Source organism: Aplidium turbinatum, chromosome 5 (assembly GCF_918807975.1).
Source record: "Aplidium turbinatum chromosome 5, kaAplTurb1.1, whole genome shotgun sequence".
Lineage (NCBI taxonomy): Eukaryota > Metazoa > Chordata > Ascidiacea > Aplousobranchia > Polyclinidae > Aplidium > Aplidium turbinatum.
This window is the reverse complement of record NC_137476.1, coordinates 19199103-19221590: the sequence shown is the minus strand read 5'-3', so window position 1 is coordinate 19221590 and position 22488 is coordinate 19199103. Positions and strand designations below refer to the sequence as shown.

The window sequence follows — 22488 nt, the reverse complement described above, 5'->3', positions numbered from 1 at the left end:
AATTGCTAAGCAGAATTTGACGTCGTCCCTGCTTTTTGCTATCTTGGTGACATGATTGGACAATTGGCAGGCTGTATGTATGCCATGGCAGTGAGGGTGCAATTGGCATGAAAGAGTTTTCGTGAGCTCATCCTTATTCTTATGGACAAGAACATTTTCTATGGTGGTCAAGGTTATATGCATTATGTGTTTAAGGAATGTTCTACTGCAGCACATAAGACTTGATCTATCACTCTTGAAAAGTGAAATTGGCCATGTTGCAATGAAAGTTTCCATGGAACGATGGATATATTCCAAGTGTCTTTCTGACCGAGTGACGATGGAAGAGCTGAGATCCAGGATTTGCATCTATCAGCTTGAAGATGGCATGAGATGGAGAGGGCTACGTTGGTACGGACACGTGCAACGCATGGTAGAAGGCGCTTGGTCAAAGAAAATTTAGTTTTTTATCGTCCATATGGAAATAACCTTTGAAGGTGTCCTAAGAAGCGTTGACTCGTCTACATTGGAGAAGATCTGCGGTTTGCAAAACCGCAGATCTCATCTCAGTCGACCCTTGGGGCCTGTGGAATGGAGTAATTCTATCACAGAATAGAAGATTGTTGGTCACCAACCCTCTCAATACGAGAACAGAAGACGTTCGTCGTCGTCGTCGTCGTCGTCGTGTGAGCGTCTGGGGCCGAGAGTCTATCGTTTTACCACCCTAGATTCACGATGTTCCCGGACTACACTGGAAGGCTACTTTTGGAGGAGCACGGATTAAATTTTTGCGGCCAATTGCCTTTTTATGACTACGACCTGTATCAGCCTACAGTAAGTAATACATTTCTTACTTAAATTTACCAAGCTGGCCTCATTTAAAAATGCTGTGAGATTATCTTGAAGTTTCTTTAAAGCACAATTCCTTCTATTGTTATATCACAAAGCAAAATTTTTAAAGAAAAAATGATCTTGGTTATTGAAGGCCAAATGTGTGATTTTAAATCACATTTTTGTTATTCTTTTTTAGCTTCAAAAATAAACAAAACTAAAACTACTCATATTGAAGTTGATGAATTCACTTTTAAAAACATAATATCTTTATACAAAATTAGAATGAGAAATAACAACAGCCCTACAAGCACATTCGTCTACTATTAAAATAAAGTCATTAAAAAGTTTTAACCTATGAATGTAACATGACAATTTTTATCTTGAATCGTTTTTCTATTATTTTTTGTATATTTCAACCGAGGATGTATTGTGTTACTTGATACGTCACAGTATTAAGTACAAAGGAACTTTTAGTAAGTCGATTAATTAGTGAACCGGATAAAACATTACAAAAATATTTGTCTCAAACTTCAGAAACCATGTTTGATAGTTGTTGGAATTTGAATCATACATCTCAAAAACTGGATTTAACAGAAGATATACGTAAGTTTGTAAAATATAGCTATTTAAATGTGTGACAGACATGAGGAATAGCTTAATTTTAGATTATAACTGATCGTTTATAACTTTTGATTTTGTAGCTGTCATTTTGGCTATTACATTCGGAAATTAAGCCAAGCAGAATCCCAGAACTATTCTAAGTGTTGATGATTTATGCTAACCTCTGTAAAGTAAATTGGTTACAAACATTTGTTACGTAGGTTTATTGCAATGCAACAATTCAATGCCGCCTAGCAAACGCTAGGCTTCAATAAAACAGGTGCATGAGATATATCCTCACTACCAGTGGAATAAGATTTTGTAACGGAAGTCATTCAATTCAATTCTACATTTTTGATAAAGAGTAACAGTTTAATACCTGAAAGCCTGTGCAAGTTTTGAGGTAACCTATAGGTTGGCTCATTATAAATTTATTGTTTTTGTGGTTATCGTAACATATTAAATAGCAGATTATAAAATACAAAAAAAAAAAAAAGAGAACTCCCGCCTTGCGTACGCCACTGCTCAGAAAATTTCAGATTTAAACCCTAACTTAATTTCAGATTTAACGGCAGATTTAACGATTTTAACACCTTAAAATTTCAGACGTGAGTTGTTTTTTGCGCTCGTTTTGTTTTAAAAGAAACATTTAAAAAAAACGAAAAAGAAAGACTAATCGTTTGTTTTGAGCAAACAATTTGTGTGAAATTAAAGGGCTAAAACAAAATTTAAACAACCAAGACATCGATGAGTTAACTAGGATCGGTTGACTAGGATGCAGATGCACTAAATAGATTTTAAAGAACATTTACTCATAATATATACACAGCATGTGATGAATTAAAATGGATAAAATCATTGAAAAAAATAAAAAAATTAATAAAATAAATTAAGACTAAAAACAACAAAGGATTTTGACTGTTAACATGTTCACCATCGGGACAAAATTTTCCAGAGTTCATCACCCGAACAGTCCTCATCAGGGGTAGCACGTGAAGTTGAGAAGTTTGGTGTCACTTTCTGAGCATACGGCTATACTTCTGATATACAAAAACCACGTCGAAACTACATTGATCTTAGGATTACCAGATTTTTTCACAACCGATTTTTACCACGGTGTTCCAAAGAACACATTCCACTTTTTCCTGAATTTTGCTTTACATCGCCACAAGGTTATTATTTTACGTCATTCAATTTTTTCACCAAACTTACACAAATGTCAGTTTTAACTAAACATGGACTTATTTAACATTTACGTCAACAATAAAAACAGTAATGCACTTGATATAAATTACTGCACCTTGAATTATCTTTAGAGCACTTTCCACAAATTGAAGTTTACTTCACAAACAAATAAAGGCAGTAAGATTGTTACAATTGGCTAGTATGACACTTTTGCATTTTCTTGTTTTATTTGCATATACAGTACATCCGCCATGCCGACGTTATCGTAAATACAAGTTTGCACCTGATCATGTAGGCATTCAATCAACTGCAAAAAAAATTTTCGTCTTCCTATTTACTTAGTCCCAGTTGAGTTCATAAACAATATGTGAGCGTTAATTGTAGCTACTGTATATCTAATATGTTTCCCCGTACATCGTCAATCTAGTAGCCTGCAATACCTCATAGTACCAAGTGCGGTTAGTTTGTATTAGCTTCTGTCTAGCTTCAAAACTATTGGTGGTGAGGTAAAAAGTTGTCGAATCACACATTGTATATCTTCTTAGTAATTTTTTCAGTTAGCTTTGTCACTGATGATTCTGCAAGTGGTACATATCCACACTGTTCTCATTCTTGGGTGCCAAGGTACAGAATAATGTCTGCAGCATATTTCGTTTGACATCGGATAACACCTTTATCTATACTTATCGGGCATATTTGGCATTAACGTTATAAAAGAACAACAAAAATTGATGCTTTATTTTTATTGATCATTTATTTGCTCATCAATCAAGTGCTTACCATTTCACTACGTTGAGATAGCGTTGTATTTTCTTTTCCATGAGTTAGTTCATTATTAGTGTCCCAAGAGGAAATTCACTGTAGCCTATATTTTGCAGCTGCTGCTTTTTATATGAAAAGCGAACCTAACAAATAGAGAAGTTACAATATCGAGTGAAACTTGTCAAATGAAAGTGCAGTAAATGCAGCTATACAAACAGTGGAATTGCCAGTCAAATAATAACATTTTGAAAAGTAGAAATAAATAAACTTTTAAAGGCAATAGTTCAGTAAAGATATGTTAACATGAAAGGATAAATGAATTATACAGCCTACTATACGTACCACGTGCAGTTGATCTTCTTTACTGAACTATTGCCTTTAAAAGTTTATTTATTCCTACTTTTCAAAATCTTATTATTTGACTGGAAATTCCACTGTTTGTATAGCTGCATTTACTGCACTTTCATTTGACAGGTTTCACTCGAACAACATAGCAATTTTCAGAATGAAACAGCAAAAAATCATGACAAGAAATTGACTAAAAATGTTCTTCAAGTAAATGTTCAGTCATGGCCACCTGGAGATGTGGAATATTTGTCACATTTTGCAGATTTTGATTACAGCTACTGCTAGTGCTTGACTGACATTTTTTGAAATGTTTTTACTTTTTGCGGTTTCCTAATGACATAAAACTTTTTTGTTGCCTTGGGGAAGCAGTACGAAATTGAGAAAAAGTAAGTTGAAAAACACAAAATCAGACTGTTATTGAAAATTAATAGTCTGACTAAAATCTTCGAAATCAAATTTTCTTTGTTTTTCAACATGTGAGGATGTTGAAACCTATTGTGTTATCTGGGGAAAAGAATAAAGAAAGCGTAAAAATCTAAATTTTAGAAAAATTTATTTAAACGTTCGCCCAAAGTTAGGAAAACCTGGAAATTTCTGCAAAATGTGACAAATCAGGCCGTATCTTTAGGTGGCCATGACTCAGTCTATACAAATGCAGTTGGTATCGGTAGCAAATTCATAGCCAACTGCTTTTAGACCTATTTCACCAACCTGATTACTTATTTGCAATCTAGGGCCTAGACCAGTGGTTCTTAACCTAGACCTAGTGGTTCTTAAACATTGTTAGAATTCGAAAAGCCCGAGTTGCGATAAGAGGGTAAACAGGAAGGTAATTGGCCCAGAACGTCTCAAGGTCCAGTTCTTTGAAGTCTTCTTTTGCTGTGGAGTTGAACTTCATCTCAAGAAACTCCTCTTGTCCTTCTTCGAAAATATCAACTCGTCGTCGGCTCCAGCTCGTATCCGAGCATTGGTTTTGTCTTCAAATTGAATTTGGTTTTGGATGGTGATGTCGTATGTGGCTTTGGAGGCCCAGTCTATGATGGAAAAGACGTGGGCAAAAGTCACATTGTATGGAGGGTGAGGGGCGTGGTAGTTTTAGCTTTTCTTTTCTAGTGTTTCGTTTTTCTTGGGCTTTTTGTATCCTGTTTTTTTCAAAACTTTCCGTGCCTTCCCTAGTTCTTTTTCTCCAAAGTAATCTGTCGCTAGCAAGTAGTTCCCATGAATCCAGATCAATATTTGCATGGTTGAGGGACACTTTCAGCTGATCTTTGTATCTCATTTTTGGTCTTCCGGGGGGTCTCTTTCCTGTCTCTAGTTCACCATAAAGCATTATTCGTGGAAGCCTCATTGGGTCCATTCGTATGACATGCCCTGTCCAGCGAAGGCGGTGTTTCAATATGGTGGCTTCTAAACTGGGCAACCTAGCGCGATCAAGGATTGCATCGTTGGTAAGATAATCTTCCCAACGAGTACCTAGCATTTGCCTCAGCTTCCTCTGCTGGAAATTCTCAAGACGTTTGATGTCACGGCGGTATAATGTCCAGGTTTCACAAGCATAGAGAAGGGTAGATAGAACGACTGCCCGGAAGACCATAATTTTTGTGCGGATGGATATAGCATGGTTGTTGAAGACACGATGGTTAAGTCTTCCATAGGCACAGTGAGCTGCTTTTATACGTTGCTCAATATCCTTTGCACATGTTGGTGCTGTTGAAAGTTATGCTACCAAGGTAAGAGAAGTAGTCTACTTCACCTAAAGGTGTTGCGTTGATATTGATCTCTGGGGAGGTGTGGTCAGGTGGCGTTTGGTTGAGTATCCTAGTTTTATCAGTGTTAACTTCCATTCCAAAATGTTCATAAGAATTGTTGTAGAGGGTGGCTAACGTTTGGAGATCATCAGGAGTAAAAGCAGGTGTGGCATTGTCATCGGCAAACTGTAACTCATGAATTGTATGAGCAGAGGTTTTCGACTTAGCACGGAAGCGAGCAAGATTGAAGAGCCCTCCGTCCATGCGACAGCGCATGTTGATACCAGGGGAGGTTTGTGGGACCTCGTTAAGCATTGCAGCCACATAGAGTGAAAAACATGTAGGTGCAAGAACGCATCCTTGTTTGAGTCCACCTGTAACGGGGAATGGGTCGGAGAGGGTGTTTTGGTAACAGACTCTGCCAAGCATGCCATCATGGAGAGCACGGATCAGGGTAATAAAGTCGTCAGGGCATCCAAACCGAGCAAGAACAGACCACATAGCAGGTCGAGGAACTTTATCAAATGCCTTCTTCAGGTCCCAAAAGATAAATGAAAGAGGTTGTTGTTGTTCTTGACACTTTTCTTGGAGTTGTCGAGCACAAAAGATCATATCTACAGTGCCGCGAGAAGGTCTAAAGCCACATTGGGACTCTGGGAGTACGTCCTCTGCTAGCGTGATAAGACGATCAAGGAGAATGCGGGCAAAGATCTTGCTAGTGATGCTGAGGAGTGAGATACCACGGTAGTTGTTACAATCTTCTCTATCTCCTTTCTTAAACACTGTAACTATATTCGCATCTCTAAAGTCGCTTGGAAGTGTTTTTGTTTCCCATATCATAAGAATCAGCTGCATTAGGCGGTCCTGTACCTGGGGTCCTCCGTAAAGAAGAAGCTCTAGCGGAATGTTGTCTGGTCCCGGAGCTTTGTTTTTCTTCATGTGTTTGATAGCCTTATTGAGTTCATTTAGTGTAGGTGGTGTGGACATCCAATCGCGGGTGGGATATTGTGGAGTATTGCGGAGAAGGTCACTGTGAGGAGATGAGTGGTTATTTAGCAATGTTTCAAAATGCGACTTCCAACGATCAATGATTCCTTCGGTGTCAGTGATAATGTTTGAGCCAGCTGCGTCTTTTAAACCCCCCACTGATGACTTAGTCGGTCCAAAGATTTCTTTCGTCGCAGCGTAAAAGCTGCGCATATCTCGTTGGTCGGCATATTTTTGCAGATCTTCAGCTTTCTGTTGCCACCACTTGTTTTGCGCCTTACGAATTCCTTTTTGGCATGCTGTGGCAGCTTGTCGATGTTTTAGTTTGTTGGTTGGAGAAGGATTATTTTCAAAAGTGAGTCGTGCACATCGTTTACTTTTAATAAGGTTGGTGATTTCTTCGTCGTTTTCATCAAACCAGTCCTGCTTTTTTTTGTGTTTGTAACCAATTGTTGCTTTAGCTGCAGCGGACATCGCGTCTCGGAGTGTAGTCCATTGGTCTTCAACTGTGGCGTTATCTAGAAGGTTTAAATCATGCAGGTTTTTATCAATAGCTTCTTGGAAGGATTGCAAGGTGTTGGGATCATGAAGCTTGCTACAGTCAAAACGACGATGGGAAATGTTTGCCGAGATGCGTCTAGTTGGTCTACGGATCTGAATGTTCAGGCGGCATATCAGAAGGCGATGATCTGTCCAGCAGTCATCTGCTCCTGGCATAGAACGTGTGAGTTTCACATCTTCTCGGTCTTTTGTTCTTGTGAGGACATAGTCAAGGGTGTGCCATTTCTTGGAGCGAGGGTGTCTCCATGTAGTCTTACGAAGGTGAGGTAATTGGAAAAGAGTGTTTGTTACGATTAGATTTTGTTCAGCACAAAGACCCAACAGAAGTTCTCCGTTTGCATTGCATTTCCCAATACCATGATGGCCTATGACACCCTTCCACATGTGATGGTCCCTGCCAACTCTGGCATTGAAGTCACCTAGCACGACAACTTTGTCTAGATAAGGAACTTTTTGGATAGTATGTGTGAGCTGGTTATAAAATGAGATCTTATCTTCATCTTCAGATGTGAGTGTTGGAGCATAGACTGAGATCAGGGTGAGGTAGCATTTCTTGGTGAGTGGAATTCTTATCGTCATCATCCGTTCATTGATTATACTTGGGACAAGGTTGTGTTGGTTTACAATCTGGGAACGTATAGCAAAACCTACACCATGAATGCGCGGCTCGTCAGTGCTCTTTCCTTTCCAAAAGATGGTATAGCCAGATCTATCTTCTCTTATCCTGCCCTCTCCAGCAAATCTGGTCTCGCTGAGAGCTGCCACATCGATGTTGAAGCGTGCAAGTTCTTTACATACCAAAGCTGTGCGACGTTCTGGTCGGTCATTGTTGCTTTTGTCTTGTAGTGTACGGACGTTCCAAGCACCCAATGTGAAGGGTAGCTTAGTATTCATAGGTATATGTGTAGGTCGACCGCTATTTGGGTAATCCGCCAGCCGCGGTAAGCTGGCCAGATGAGATTTGCGGTGTCCGATGTTTACCCCACCTTTTCTAGGGGCTTCCCCATGTGGGGTGGGCTGCGGGAAATCCTAGATAGGCCAGCCCAGACACGGGTCTTGCTACCGGAACCCAATGTCACCGCAGTTCATTGGGAGACGATCATCATAGATCCGCCGCCAATGTGTGAGACCGGGCTGGAGGCTTCCAGCTCTACCAAGCCTGCCCCCGTTACCCATAATATCATCGCCATTGGGCTTTGTTTTGGTCCTGGTCCAAATTGAGACAAAGGCCATTCGCTTGTGTGGTTGTTTAAGGTGGTCGTGACTACGCGAGGGTTACGCACACACTCTTGGCCAGCTCCATGTCCACTGCGGTCCAATAAGATCGGAACGTGCAGATTCAGGGGAACCGGTTGCAACGGGCTGCCGGGTGCTTTGTTCATTGAGGCCCGCCTTACAGGATGCCTGCCCGTCAGACACTGCCCTCTTCCGCCATAAAGAGATTGCCGTTGGGGACTTTTACGTGTGTCTATTAGCCCCAGGAGTTGCTAGGGATTAGCCTAGTTTTCAGCCTGGGTTCACCTCTACACCACGTTGAGGCATCTCCATAAGATGGGGGCTGAACAAAGTCAGCTCCCTAGACACTCCGATTTCGTAGAGGTTCTACTTCGCATTGAAACGGGTTTCTGACGAACTTCCAGGTTTCACGCTTCTCATCCAGATCTGGAAAGGATTTGATGAACTCCGCTTTCAATTCATTAAGATGGGTTTCTATTTGTTTCTTCAACTCAAAATCAAAGATACCATTTTTGAGAGCAGAATTCAAGTTACTGAAGCTCGCTGGATTTCCTTGTTCAATTCGACTCTTCCGGAGGTCGAGTTTGGCTATAAAAGTTCGAATAATGTCATGATGCTTAATGATGTTGATGTCTTTCCCTTGAAGCTTAAGGTTGAGAGTATTCAATGCTTCGAAGATGTCCACGAGGTAGCCTACGCTAGTGCTACTTGAAAGCGTTCGGATTGAAACTTGGCCAAAAGTTCCGCCTTCTGTCGTGATTCCAAAAATATTGCGACTTTTTGTAAAGTTCTGGTCTAACTAATAAAGCAAGAATTACTGAATAAAACATAAAATAAGATAAAATACAAAATATGACGAACAGTATAGGTTCTAGGACATTAAAATAGTTAAAAAAGTTGAAATTATTGTAGAGCTCGCGCCCCCCCTGAGAGATGCTCCACGCCCCTCCGGTTAAGAACCACTGGCCTAGACCGTCAAATTAAAAAAAAACAATTACTAGTAAATTTAAAAAAAAAAAAACTTGCAAAAAATCAGCTTGACTAATATTTAGGAAAATTGAAGAAATATGAAGGCATACATAATAATAGGCATTGAAAGAATTACTGTAGAAACAACAACAACCGGTGTCTTTGAAAGGACACCTTGATAATCCTAGTGTTAACTAATTTAAATTCAGTTAAGCATCAGCTCACAATCCCTATCCCTGACAAATTTGTTTCAGTCGTGTAGACGAATTTCTACGTGTCGAACAAGTTTATTGCAAAAATGTATAATAGTAGTGTAAAAATATTAAACGTAAAAAAACGATTAAAAGAAATAACGACTAAAAAAAACTTTTTTAAAAGCAAGGAAACTTGGGAGAAATTTTAGAGATCAACAAATTGTATCGACATCCCCAAGCGTTGCCTATGCAATTGCCATTGTAGGCTGCCACACAAAGTTTATTCTCACTCACACTAACGTTTTCTCGCATCTAGACAGCCTAATAGGCTTACTATTACATTTTTTTTTCAGGACATTCATCGCTTGGCAGTTGATTATTTCATTTAAATTAAAACAATTTTAAAGGTCCACGTTCCCCATCATTTCAGAGCGATGAAAAAGAAAATTCAGCAACAATGTTGAATTGTTTTGAAGAAATTTGCTTCAAAAACAAAAGTCAACAGCAAAAATTACTTCATCAACTTCATATTTCGTCTGTTGGAGTTCTAATTAATGTTTCAGCATATTACGGTAATTCAGAAACATAGGCCTACATCTTTTAACAGAATCGATTAGTGCAATGTAACTACTTTATTTGAAGGCTAGTGATGAAATGTACGTAATTGGTTGATACAGTTTATTATGCGAGATGTTTTGCTAACGAATAACCTAACACTTTGTTTGATAAATTATTATAATTTGCATTTAGTCTACAGAATGCTGCAAAAAATAGGCTAATAATTTAATTCTCCTCCATCTGTAACTTTAAGTGTAGCAAGTAGAAGTAGACAATATAATTATCATCTATTCGTACTTTGAAGATGCAGGGTTTGTAGTTATCCAGTAGAGTTTTTGTTTAGTGGACATCCGATGAGAGAAATTAATATATTGAAGAAGAAAAGTGTCCTTCTCATAGTCTTTATCCATTTTGAAATAATGCGTAGGCTAAGCTAAATGTTAAGCAACCCGCTCATCAGCCGGCTTTATTGAAGGGCACTTCTACAACTACAGTGCATTAATGTTCAGTTTTCCGAACTGCAATTATTCATTATTGTTTGTTTTTGACGACAGTCCTGTTGCTGCAATGATAATGTTACATACTGTCTGAAATACAATAAATAATGTTTAAATTCTAAACAGTTATATTTTCAGGTCTGATAAATTTGCAAAGCAGTTTGAACATCAGAGATGCATTGGGAACCATTGGATTGACTACAGGTTACATCGCATCAGTTTTTTGGGCTCTTCTTTTGAGTCCACTTGCCATTGACCACTTAGGACCGAGATTAGCTTTGATTATCAGCGAAGCAACGTACATCGTTTATTGTGCTGCCAATTTTTATCCAGGTATGAATCAATGGCATAGGACGAAAAATAAACCGCTAATATGCCAGTGATGCCCATATGGAAACAATCCAAACAATGAATTTTACTTTGAAAAGACAACAATTGTTCAGTTGTTTTTTTCCATTTAACCAGTTTTCAAATGTACTCATTTGCTTTACAGTAGATTGGTAAGAACCTAGCTATGGCCCTGGCTGCAGTTTAGCAGACCATAGCCATAAGAAGGGTTGTAGGGATTTTTCTTTAGAGCACCATATTGTTTACAATCATTGAAGAAATCAACGTGCATAGTCAAAAGGGCGCCACTCGCAATTGAAGATATTCCTTTAGGTGTCTTGCCAAAGACACAACCTCATGCTCTTGAGCGGTGTCGAACCGGCGCACTATCCACCGTCGAACGGGATCTCACCACTCGATGTTGGCCACAACACTGGGTAAATAGATTGCTAAAGTTGTTACAAACTATAACAGTGTGTGTTATGATGCAAGAAGTAAAAAATTAAACTATTGAAAGCCTAAAAAAAAGGATGCTGTAGTCTGCTTTTCAAAGAAAAACATCAATATTTTTCATTGCATCATACAGATTTTCTTACTTTAATTCCTGGGTCAGTCGTACTTGGATTTGGAGAAGCTTGCTGTTGGTCGAGCATGTCAGTGTTGGTAACTTATTATGGAGAGCAATACTTTTTGCTGAATCAGCAAATGACAGAAAAATATCCCGCTAATCCAGAGATACATTCTGGAAGCAACTCTATAGCTCCTACTTTTAGAGAAAACTATGAAGAAACATCGTTGTCACCACAGCAGGAACAAAACCGACTGATAAAAGGATCAAACAGAAAAATAAAGAAAAATTTGCAAAGCAAAGATGGTATTGTAGGTTTTTTTTTTGGGCGGTATTTCACCATCGTAAAAGGTGGGCAAGTGAGTATAAATTTGATGTAATTGCAATGCTCTTGTCGTTTTCTAGTTTTGACTACTATCTTCAAAAGGCTTTTTCAATAGCCTAAGTCTATCAGGTAACCTTATGGTGGAACCCGTTGAAAACTTGTTCAGACAACTCCGTAAAACGTTCTGAGAAGGTTCTGTAAGAAATCATATTATAAAAAAAATACTTAGTCTATTGACGACAAAGAAAAATCGGATCCAATATATAGTGCAGTTTTTAACGAAAATACTGAATGGAGGTTTGAACACAGTTGAACTAAATGCCATGTTTTGTGCAATAGTTTACAGCTTGAGTGAACAGAAAAGCATGTTTAAATCGCGGTAAATGGTATTTTCATTAGCTTTAAAAATGTTAAACATCCTAGTTATATATTGCCGACTTTGTTAGACTTGTTGAAACAAGTTCATATCCCTCGTAATCACTTACGTAATTATTTGGCTGCAAAAAATTGTTTTTATTGAAATTTTGGTAAACCCGTTAATTAGTTTCTTTGGAAGTGTAAAACGTCTTGAAAAATAATTTTCGTATTGATTTTCATAGGTTATTGGGAATTTGTTATCCTACGTTGCTTTGTTTGGTTCTAAGGCAATTCTGAATCTATTTGAGGATGGAAATGTGACAGAAACTTCAAGTTTAGCGTTTGCGAATGTCGATAATTCTTCAAATTTACTTTCTTTTGAGAGTAACGAGACTTCTGCAAGAAATGCTTCGACGTTAGACCTAACGTTTTGTGGAATCAATGATTGTGCGGTTAGTCGTAGCTTAGTCTGCATCTTCTTGATCTAACCGTACAAAATAATATCAACACTTATTAGCACAGCATGTTAACAAGAACGACATCGCATTTGAATAAATTGAAGTTTACTTTGAATATGTGGTGTCACACCATATGAGGTTACAAAAGGCTCAGTAACACAGTTTCTAGAGTAAACTTTCGAAACGATGAATGTTGATACAATTAACTCAAAAATAAGGATCTCTTGTTTCACAGGTAAGGCTTAAAACGATGTCGGAATTCCAATTAAGAAGATACACTGCACAGAGTACATTGTCTGTTAATCTCTTATTGAGTGTCTTTGTTTCCATGCATGTTATTGCCATAGCAATACACTATTTCTTATTGGATGACATATTCATCAAGCGCGAAGGTAGTTAAGAAAATCACATAATGCCATAGTAAATTAGTAATTTATTAATTCAATTTTTATGAGTGCATAATTACTAGCCTCTTTCCTGATAAACCTATTTTCTGTTATGAAGCGTGCTTCATTTTTTGTTTCTAGTTTGTTTATTTCATAAAGTCTGCACTGATTTTAAATAAACTTACAAGAATACAGCGTAGGCTATAAACTAGCATGTGATTCTCTGATTTGTCACTTAAGCAAACAACCCTTTTCCAGTGGCGTATGAAAAGTTTTCTCAAGGAAGGAAGGCATTCGAATTTTTTTTTTCGAATCTAATAATAACCAGTACCGGCAAGTCATATTGCGTTAAATTAGCCTACCATCCTCAGCTTGAATTGACAGTATTTTTTTTAATTTAGAGCAACTAGTTTACTTATTTGGATAGATTTCGTATTGAAAAAAAAAGTGATACATGACACTCTTGACGTCGCATATAATGTTTTACGTAGACGCCTGTAAGTTACTTACTCAACCCAATGAACCACGCGTATTGTGGGTACGTTCAGTGGTGTGCACAGGATTTTTTCACTGGGAGAAGAGAGCTTTCGATATAATTTGACATTTTTTTTATCAAGAGTAACCTAATGCTACTTTATTGTCTGACCAAGGTTTAAGGCAGCCGAGGCTATCTGTTGGTGAACTATAAACTCTCACGGTCTTTACGTATGTCACTGTACGTTTAGATTGAATTATTAGATATACGAATACGAAAAGCATGATATCAGGCTTAAACGGATAAGCAAAAACAGAAATACTTCGATAACAGCAGGCAATGTCTTCAGGTTAAAGCATAAATATGACCTCTCTGTAAAAGTTTAAATATCAAATGCAATTTATAACGGTACTTTGAACAAAACTTATTGCATTCAAAATATATACAGTACAATGAAAATGAAGGGCCGTATGAGCACGTTCTTGTTCCCCCTTCGGAAATACACTAGTGGGCCTAATTTTCAGAAAAGGTGCCTAAAATGTTTTTCAAACAAGTTTGGATAAAAAACACCAGACTGACTCCACAATCTGTTGGGACTCCATCTTTGACTACATAATTATGTAAAGGGCTATGGAATTTAACTAAAATAACTAAAAGATTTTCATCACCATCATTTTCAGACTGATTTAAAATAGTCATTTTAAATTTTGATTTAAAATAGTCATTTCAAATGATCAACAATGATCAACAATACAAAACCGATGAGTGCATCCTAATCTATAAAATGTCAAGTTTTTGTGGTAGTATTGTCGTATTTTTTATTTGAAATTGCCGAAAAACGCTGCACCAACTAAATATAAATTAACATGGGCCCCTAAACAGACAAGTGGGCCCACTAACGGAGGGTTTGGAAACGGTAAATAGGGCCTTGCGTGATTTAAGCTAATGAATATAGAGCTTCTGCAGCAATATTAATTTACAACATGTTTTCATTTCAAATAGCCAAAAAAAAAAACATTAAAAAATCTGAAATGAGTGGGCCCCTAAACAGCCGTGTCCCCCTAAACATCCGTGTACGAGGGGGGTTATGCTACCCAACATCACACTTAAACAATCACCTATTTGCACTACACAATCACAACAACCCTAAAAAAATAAACGTTTTTGAAGGGGAAAAGGAACATGTCACAATCCCCCCCTTTGCATACGCCACTGACCCTTTTATTTTTGGAATAGTGGACTACGTGAAATCAAAATCGCTTTCGGTATGAAGTAAATGCAAGTGAGATGCTAAATATACAAAATAATAAATGCTATCTCTGTAACTTACAGGTTGGGTGTTGCATAACATGAAAATAAATAGCCTACGTTTTCCTCTGTGTTATGAAGCCAACTATGATATACAGTAACGATAACTAAACACCAAATTAACAAAATACGACGCAATATTTACTTAATCCAATATTAAAAGTTGCTACGATTGTTATTGATATTGTAGTATTGATAGTAAGCTATTTATTGTTTAGATAGTGGAGATACAGCTGATGGATGTTGGAACAAAACTGTTATTAGCTTGAAAGATGTCTTCCGTCAGATGGCTTCTTTGCAGCAAATTTTAGCATCCCCGATTGCAATATATTTTGGGCTTTTTCTTTCCTACTCTCTGTCAGAGTTTACTAGAGCATTCATATCTTGTCCAATCGGAGTAGAAAATGTAATAATTGTCTCACTACACCGCGTCAATGCTGTTTGTGCTAAAATAAGTGTGCTTGAGTATGCTCTTCAATGAACGAACTGAAATTTGGTTAACTGTAAAATCAAACCTAACTGTTTCAAATGATGAAAAGCATGAAAAAGGTTTTACGTCTATTCTAAACTTTTAGAACAGATCTACCACATATATTATGTTATTACTTTCAAGTCCAAGAAAATTTATTTTCTTACACACTTTTTAAACAGGTTGGCCTGGTGATGATGTTATTTGGTGCATCAAGCATGGCATCTGCCTTGATTTTTGGAAAGTTTATCTCAAAATTTGGGCGAAATCCACTTTACATCCTTGCTGTTATTGTTGACATATCTTGCTATATCAGGTAAGTGTTGATCAAATGTATTCATCTCAGGATTAATCCTATCTTAGTACGAGCTGTTTTCGTACGCGGAAAGTACGTTATGGGCTATCTTAGCCCCGTGCTAATTAATTGCTAATAACGGGAGCTATAAAAATCACAAAACCTAAATATTTTACAAGATAATAGCCATGTGTGTTGTGCCTAAAGAAATTGAATTTTTATTCAAAAAATTTATTGAAATAAAGTGTTTAAGACGAAAAACGTCAGAAAGTCGGTTTTTATTCTAATTTTCCGAAAATAGCTTCAAAATTGAAATTTTTTGAATTATAACATAGAGTAATGCTAAACTAAACAAAAAATACTTTTCTTCATAAATATAAGGCATTTTTGGACGTTTTTACATTTCAAAGTAATTGCACTAACATTTACATTGCACTAACATTAACATATATATAACTAGCATTGCACGAAAATGCCTAGCCACCGAAGACGAAATGCTTATTGTGAAGGGCAGGAAGGTAGAAAAATGACCAGTGTAGGTTTAGAAAATTCGCAAAGAATAAAAACTAAAAGTCAAGAAATTTCACGATTCTAGCATATTTCCATTTATAAAATATTTCACTACTAGAGTGGGGCGACCTCATAAAACCCCGTGTCGCTACAGATAGGGTTAAGGTTTATTTACAGACTTAAAATAAATTCTAAGAACTGGTTCAACACATATTATAGAAAATGTACGGAATTGTTTATAAACATTTCTTTGGTATTATATTTGTTACAGTAATTTTATTTGGAAACCTTCCACCAATACATTTTACGCCGTACATATAATGGCAATTGCTTTTGGATTTAACGCTGGTCTTTGGGAACCACTAATAAACAGTGAGGTTTTAAGTTTGTTTTTTTGTAAAATGCACCACTAACTTTTTTAATTTTATATAAAACTCTGTATAGTAGCAGCTACGTTTTTGGTAGTTGGGTAATATAAAAAAAATGGACCGCCATCCCAGACACCCACTTTACATATTACTCTGCGAGTAAAGGAAATTGGTCTTCTTAGTCATAGGTGAGCCTGCAGATGACGTGACTCTGAAGTACAATTTTTGTTTTGAAGTGCTGCCATTTTGTATTAAAGTATTATTTAAATTACTGTGCTTTGAAGATAAAACCAAGTCCTCAAATGTTTTAGTGGAATTATACTGCTGTAGACTAAATAGCATTTCAACAATAATCAAAGCCTATTGTTTATATTTATCTTGTTTTCAGGTACGTATGCTTATTATTTTGCTAATAATACCTCGGCGGCTTTCAGCTTATGGAACTTCTGGGGAGCCTTAGGACTCTTTACAGGATTTGCCCTTAGTACATCAGTATGTCTTCTAATGAAGGTTTACGTTTTGCTGGGATTACTTAGTCTTTCCATGGGGTGCTATGTACTTGCAGAAATGCGATTCAAATTTTAATTATTTCAACAAGAAAATAATGAGTTCTATACCGATTGTGTTCTTTTATCACTTCACAAGAAATGTTTCTTCACGTCACACTTTAAAAGAAGTTGATTTGCTAATCGATTTTTGTTGCGCATCGGAAATATTGCGCAAATTAGAGAAGAAAACGCTTTGACTGTAGCCAACCAAGCTTCATACAAAAGCCCCATCTAGAATTTACTGACATATGTTTCCAATAAGTTCCATCCTCCTGGGAGTGCTAGGTCTCCATATAAACTACTGAAGTAAACAGAAAAAGAGTACAGTACTTTCAGTCCATACCCAAACATTCTTTTAAGGCATAGTCAGTGAGAATGAAGTGTACCGTAGTTAACAGGTGTCTACACCACAGTCAACCGAATCTTTCAAAGTGGAACTTAAAGCGACTCCTGTAGCCTATAACTAGTTATACGGCAACAATTAAGTGGTTACCTCATCTCCCATCATTCATAGATGAATAATTACAACAGTGCCCAATAAAAAAACTAATATAAAAAGTAGAGTGAACTGGCAGCAAATATGCATTCCGTTTCTTTAAGCGCTGAAAGATTTAGACTGTGCTAATCATTTTTCTTTGCTCTTTTGTGTATACGAGTATAGCGTAGTCCAAAATTCTTGTATTAGTCGATACCCTTGAGTTTTCAGCCTATTCAAGATGTTTATCTAGTCTACTTCATTTTAAAAAAAGTTATAGTTGGCAAATCCATGCAAATATTTTTTGTTTTGACGTGCATTGTTAAGTTTTCAAACTACTCTTTGAACTACTTTAACCCCTTTCGTTTCTTGTCTTTTAAAAGCCGAATCACTTCTTTACATTTGTTTTGTGTTGCAATGTGTCTAAAATAATGATGGAATAGATTTTGATTTTCCTCAAACTTTTGTGCATTTTTCGTTTTTGGAAGAGTTATGCAGACACGATAACATTTCCATCCCAATCTTGCAAATATTAATATTTTCAAATATTAATTTTTTTTGCATAGCTCATCTGGTATTTTGATTGTTTTATTTCTTTTATCCATTTTTTTTAACTATATTTGAACAAAAAAATATAGTTAAATGTGGAAATCCGTTGATTTTAAAAACATGCATAATACGGACATAAATACTTTGCAAATGAATCGTGAACCTTTGGTGGGATACCTTTCTTTTTAAGATGGAAGTTTTGACACATGAGCTATCTACATAAACTCTTCAACAAATCGTATAGGAAAGTGCGTTCATTCACTTTCTCTTGGCGAAAGTAATACATGCACACAAAAAAGACTTTGCAGTTTGCTTATCATCAGTTTTATTTTATGTGAAAACATACACAAGATTTGCTTTCACTCTGATAACAAGCTAAATTGATCTTTTTTAAATTCCACAAGCTGTGCTTGTTTTAAATGTTTTGCAACTAAGCCTCCTTCATGCAAAGTTAATATTCCACTGCATAAAAAAGCCAAACCAGATCCACACGCTAAGTAAAAGCAGTAATCGTAACGGAATTGGTTGAACTTCAAAGTTGAAAACAATAGCAAGGATGTGAGATTCGACAGGAGAACGAAAATTCCTGGAAATAATGAAACATATCATCATGGATTCAAAGCTAAAGAAATAATATACACTGCAGCCTACCGATGGTTACTTAAATGATCTTCATATGAAGGCTGTCATGGTGCATGTCACTGACTACAGCATTAGGCAGTCAGTTACGATGTATAGGTCAACCATATATTTTGGAGCAGCCCTGATTTGCAAACAAAAAATGAAAACAAAGAAAACAATGAAAACATTTTTATAAAATTTCATTATACCTTCTTACAGCACTTAAAAAAAAACAATAAAAAAACTACAACTTTAAACATTAATTTATCTAATATAATTTAACATGAGATGTTTTGCAAGTTCAGACTAAGTTAATTAAAACAACGTAAAAGGAATGAGATTAGAATGCTTTAATAGGTCTTGTTTATTTACAGGTAAGGGCTAATTACTTTCAGCTAATAAGGCCAGGCCAGTAATAAGGCCCACCCCCAAGACCTCCGTTGTTGCAATACTAAAAGTTTTAACTACTATAAGGTAATTTTGTAAAAATAAATTTGGCTTATTTTGAATTTTCTGAGCTTTATCGACACACTACATCACCAGTGTCATTTACCTGAAACTATTGTTAGCACGCCTGAACTTGCCAAATGTATTTTGGTGTAATAACTTTTTCCACAGGTAACACCGATTTTGGAACATAAAGATATGGACAATATACAACTTGCAACAATCATAAAGATTCTCGTCATAAGAATGAGCTTATGCAAATCTGAACTGAAATCCCATTCTGGAAAACAAAATTTGTCCACTGCACAATTGAATAAAATTAGAGCATTATCATTATTAATATTTATTATTAATATTTTATATTACTCTTTACATTTTTTAGATTATACAAATAAATAGCTTTTTTCACAGGCTGAAAGCTGGTTTTACTAGTTAAAACTGAGTTTTAGTATTTGAAATTAAAACCTGGAAGAATGGCTCAAGTACCAAGTAGACGACCTATGATGTAAAATGGTTTTTGAAAATTTCAATTACAAATAGTAGAGCATATTAGCTTTAAAACATTTCGGATACATTCTTCTTGTTACCTGTATCATATATCTCCAGTGGTGGATTTAACACGAAACTGAAAAGGCTGAAGCCTGGTGCCTCAGGATTGAAAGGCCTCAAAGTTTAAGATGTATCACGTATGTTTAAAAACGTTTAAAGATATATTTGTAAAACAATTCACCTGGTAATAACTTTAAAATTTTCTGGCAACTATTTCCAATGCACATTAAATTTCTGGAGTGTTTATTTTTTATGGAAAGGAAATATGATACAACACAGTTTATGCATTTTAACTGTTCATTTGTAATGACTTAACTGGCAATAGTCATTGATAAAATTATCTGCTAATTTTTAGCAAACCGTTATTTTTGCACACCTTTAGTCCTTTACTAGTTGTGGACAAATTCGCGCGTTGCAACTTACATGAGACAAAACTATACTGCTAGCCTACAGAAGAGCACGTTTTGCTTCATCGACTACGAACCTTTATCAAATTAGGTCTATATACAAGAAAAGCAATTCAAATTGCCTTCCAAAATGTAGACTTAATCATTCGGCTATTTCTTAGCTTATGGGTTCCAGATGCTCAGGAAATAGGTCCTTTTCAAGACTTAAAAGAATAAAAATTGAATTAAGATCGACTTCTTTATTTGAATGATTTGTTTTTCTTTGCTACTCCAAGGGACAAGGGGCTCTGCTTTTTATCACTCTTCAGCAGTGGCAGTGACTCGGTCAGGACATTTGGGCAGGTGTCCAGCAGATATTGAATCGATTGGTCATGTAGTTCAAGCAGACTACGCACACCATTTGGTGCATGATGTATAGCACAGTTGCAGATGGTGCTGGTATGCGATGTTTTTGCGCATTCACAGATCGCAGATGGTGCCATCCTCTATTTGTGCACGCATGGCCACCTAAAGATACGGCCTGATTTGTCACATTTTGCAGAAATTTCCAAGTTTTTCTAACTTTGGGCGAACGTTTAAATAAATTTTTCTAAAAATTAGATTTTTACGCTTTCTTTATTCTTTTCCCCAGATGACACAATAGGTTTTAACATCCTCACATGTTGAAAAACAAAGAAACTTTGATTTTGTAGATTTTACTTAGACTGTTAATTTTAAATAACAGTCTGATTTTGCGTTTTTCAACTTAATTTTTCTCATCAGCTACTGCTTCCCCAAGGCAACAAAAAAGTTTTTTGTCATAAGGAAACCGTAAAAAGTATAACCATCTCAAAAAATGTCAGTCAAGCACTAGCAGTAGCTGTAATCAAAATCTGCAAAATGTGACAAATCAGGCCGCATCTCCAGGTGGCCATGGTGCACGTTAGTGCAAACCCTAAAGCGATTGAGCCCCACCCAAACCTTTCTTGGCAAAAGCATTCTGGTTAGGTAGGGGCCAATGTCGGAGATGAAGCTTTGCAGTCTTGAGGAGTCCACAATGTCTTAAGACAGGTTATCCGCACTAAGTATTCTGTGTATCAAAAGTGACAAAGTGAGGCAAATAAATTATGATGAGATTCTGCTACAAGGAAGGCTAGAAAAATAAACTTTTTAGTCAATCTAAGTATTTGATAATACAGTAGTTCATGTGATCACTGTTGTTGTTAAGTACATGTACGGTAGTCTATAAGCTAATTATCTTGTCATTAGCATTTTTCGTACATGAAGTATAAAATGAATAAGTTCGATATTTTTTTAAAGAACATAATATTGACAATAAAGTACAATTATTTTGTTTGACTAACATTTCCTGCTTTAAAGTAATATTTCTCAAAATGCTTACAATCAAATTACAAACTTTGGTTATGCTCAAATGATTATTTTCTACACTTTGCGTGCATATTTTTCCATCACCATTAATTCACTAGCCTATGGTATCAGTGGCTTTTTGAAATACTTGTCCCTATGGCTGTTGGGTAGAGGTTGGAGCCTCAAAAGGGGAATAGCCTAGTAGAGCTTTTCTTTATGTGAACCCGGCGCTGTATATCTCGATAATTTTTCTTGTTTTGAGTGGCGTATAAAAAACCCAAACTATAGAAAATTTCAATGTAGGCCTACTGAATTACATCCTTCCAGGTAAAGAATAAATCGGTATTTAATATTATAAAATGTTACTGTGTAACTGTAAATAGCCTAACATAAAAATTAACATCGAAATTCGTTGCCTAAGCGTCGAGGAAATATATTTTTCTTAGCAGAGAAGGTTGAATTTATTGATTAGCCTATATCTACAACTTTTCTAAATTCGTGATACAATTTAAATTTTCAGTATCCTCTTGATATAGATTAGATTTACCGTGACAGTAATTGAAGCTTAAATCACTTACCCAAATTTGCACATTTTATAGGCAAAAAGCAATAGCTGTAAAGTCCATAGCTATATGAAAAGGTAATATATCCAATTGTTCCATCCGCCATGTTGGTTGCTTTTACTACGTCTAACCAATACCACCTTGGAGTAACAAAAGATATAGTAAATGTGCTCAATCCTAAAATAAAGCAAAGCAGGGAAACCAGATGTACCTTTATAAAAAACATAGTTACAATATTTTTACCGCCTGGCCATACGACAACAAATAGCAGTTGCTGTATAAAATTAAATATTCGGCTAACATGCGTTGAAAAGAAATACCAAATATATGCCAAATATTGCAAAGGAATCATGTTGTTTCACCATTGTGAATGATTGTATTGTTTCATTCATATGTCACAATGCATACTGCATGTATTAAGTAGAGCAAGTAAATTTTGACCTTAAAAATAAAAGATTTGACTCAAAATATAGTTTCACCTTAACTTCAAGCACTACTTCATGATATTGCATAATTAACGTTCGCATATTAAACCAGCATAGATCAGCAGCATATTAAACCAGCACATATAGAAGCGCATAGAGTTCAACACAATGAAATGTTATGCATGCTCGAACGAATTGGAATTGACGACAAAGATCTAAGAATCATTCAAAATTTATTAAAACAACGTTTTAA

General features: G+C 36.3%; 2 protein-coding genes across 3 annotated transcripts; one reads left to right on the top strand and one right to left on the bottom strand.

Annotated features, from left to right (window-relative positions):
- The first annotated feature begins 983 nt into the window (after positions 1-983).
- On the top strand, positions 984-16971 carry LOC145770784 (protein unc-93 homolog A-like). 2 transcript variants are annotated; one of them, XM_082582502.1, is made up of 10 exons: positions 984-1416; positions 9811-9975; positions 10597-10791; positions 11372-11712; positions 12278-12487; positions 12729-12885; positions 14881-15068; positions 15314-15447; positions 16208-16308; positions 16693-16971. In XM_082582502.1, exons 1-10 carry the CDS (start codon positions 1353-1355, stop codon positions 16887-16889), a joined length of 1752 nt encoding a protein of 583 aa, XP_082438628.1. In that variant the 5' UTR covers positions 984-1352; the 3' UTR covers positions 16890-16971. The 2 variants fall into 2 exon arrangements, with proteins under 2 accessions (XP_082438628.1, XP_082438629.1); XM_082582503.1 differs by having other exon boundaries at positions 9757-9975.
- A 1212-nt stretch (positions 16972-18183) lies between these two features.
- On the bottom strand, positions 18184-22129 carry LOC145771334 (uncharacterized). Its single transcript, XM_082583082.1, has 3 exons — positions 21826-22129; positions 19051-19224; positions 18184-18462 (listed from the first exon to the last, which is right to left on the bottom strand). The coding sequence occupies exons 1-3, from the start codon at positions 22034-22036 to the stop codon at positions 18236-18238; spliced, it is 612 nt and encodes a 203-aa protein (XP_082439208.1). The 5' UTR covers positions 22037-22129; the 3' UTR covers positions 18184-18235.
- Positions 22130-22488: the final 359 nt, after the last annotated feature.

Bases quoted from the DNA above. Each gene is read 5' to 3' on its own strand.
- LOC145771334 (XM_082583082.1), bottom strand. From the start codon at position 22,036: ATGTTTTTTATAAAGGTACATCTGGTTTCCCTGCTTTGCTTTATTTTA. The intron at 19,225-21,825 runs GTAAGTGATTTA...TTTGTTTTCCAG, and splicing joins TATAAAATGTGCAAATTTGG to AATGGGATTTCAGTTCAGAT. The intron at 18,463-19,050 runs GTAAATGACACT...CATTATTTCCAG, and splicing joins CGTGCTAACAATAGTTTCAG to GAATTTTCGTTCTCCTGTCG.
- LOC145770784 (XM_082582502.1), top strand. From the start codon at position 1,353: ATGTTTGATAGTTGTTGGAATTTGAATCATACATCTCAAAAACTGGAT. The intron at 12,488-12,728 runs GTTAGTCGTAGC...CTTGTTTCACAG, and splicing joins GTGGAATCAATGATTGTGCG to GTAAGGCTTAAAACGATGTC. The intron at 16,309-16,692 runs GTGAGGTTTTAA...TCTTGTTTTCAG, and splicing joins TTGGGAACCACTAATAAACA to GTACGTATGCTTATTATTTT.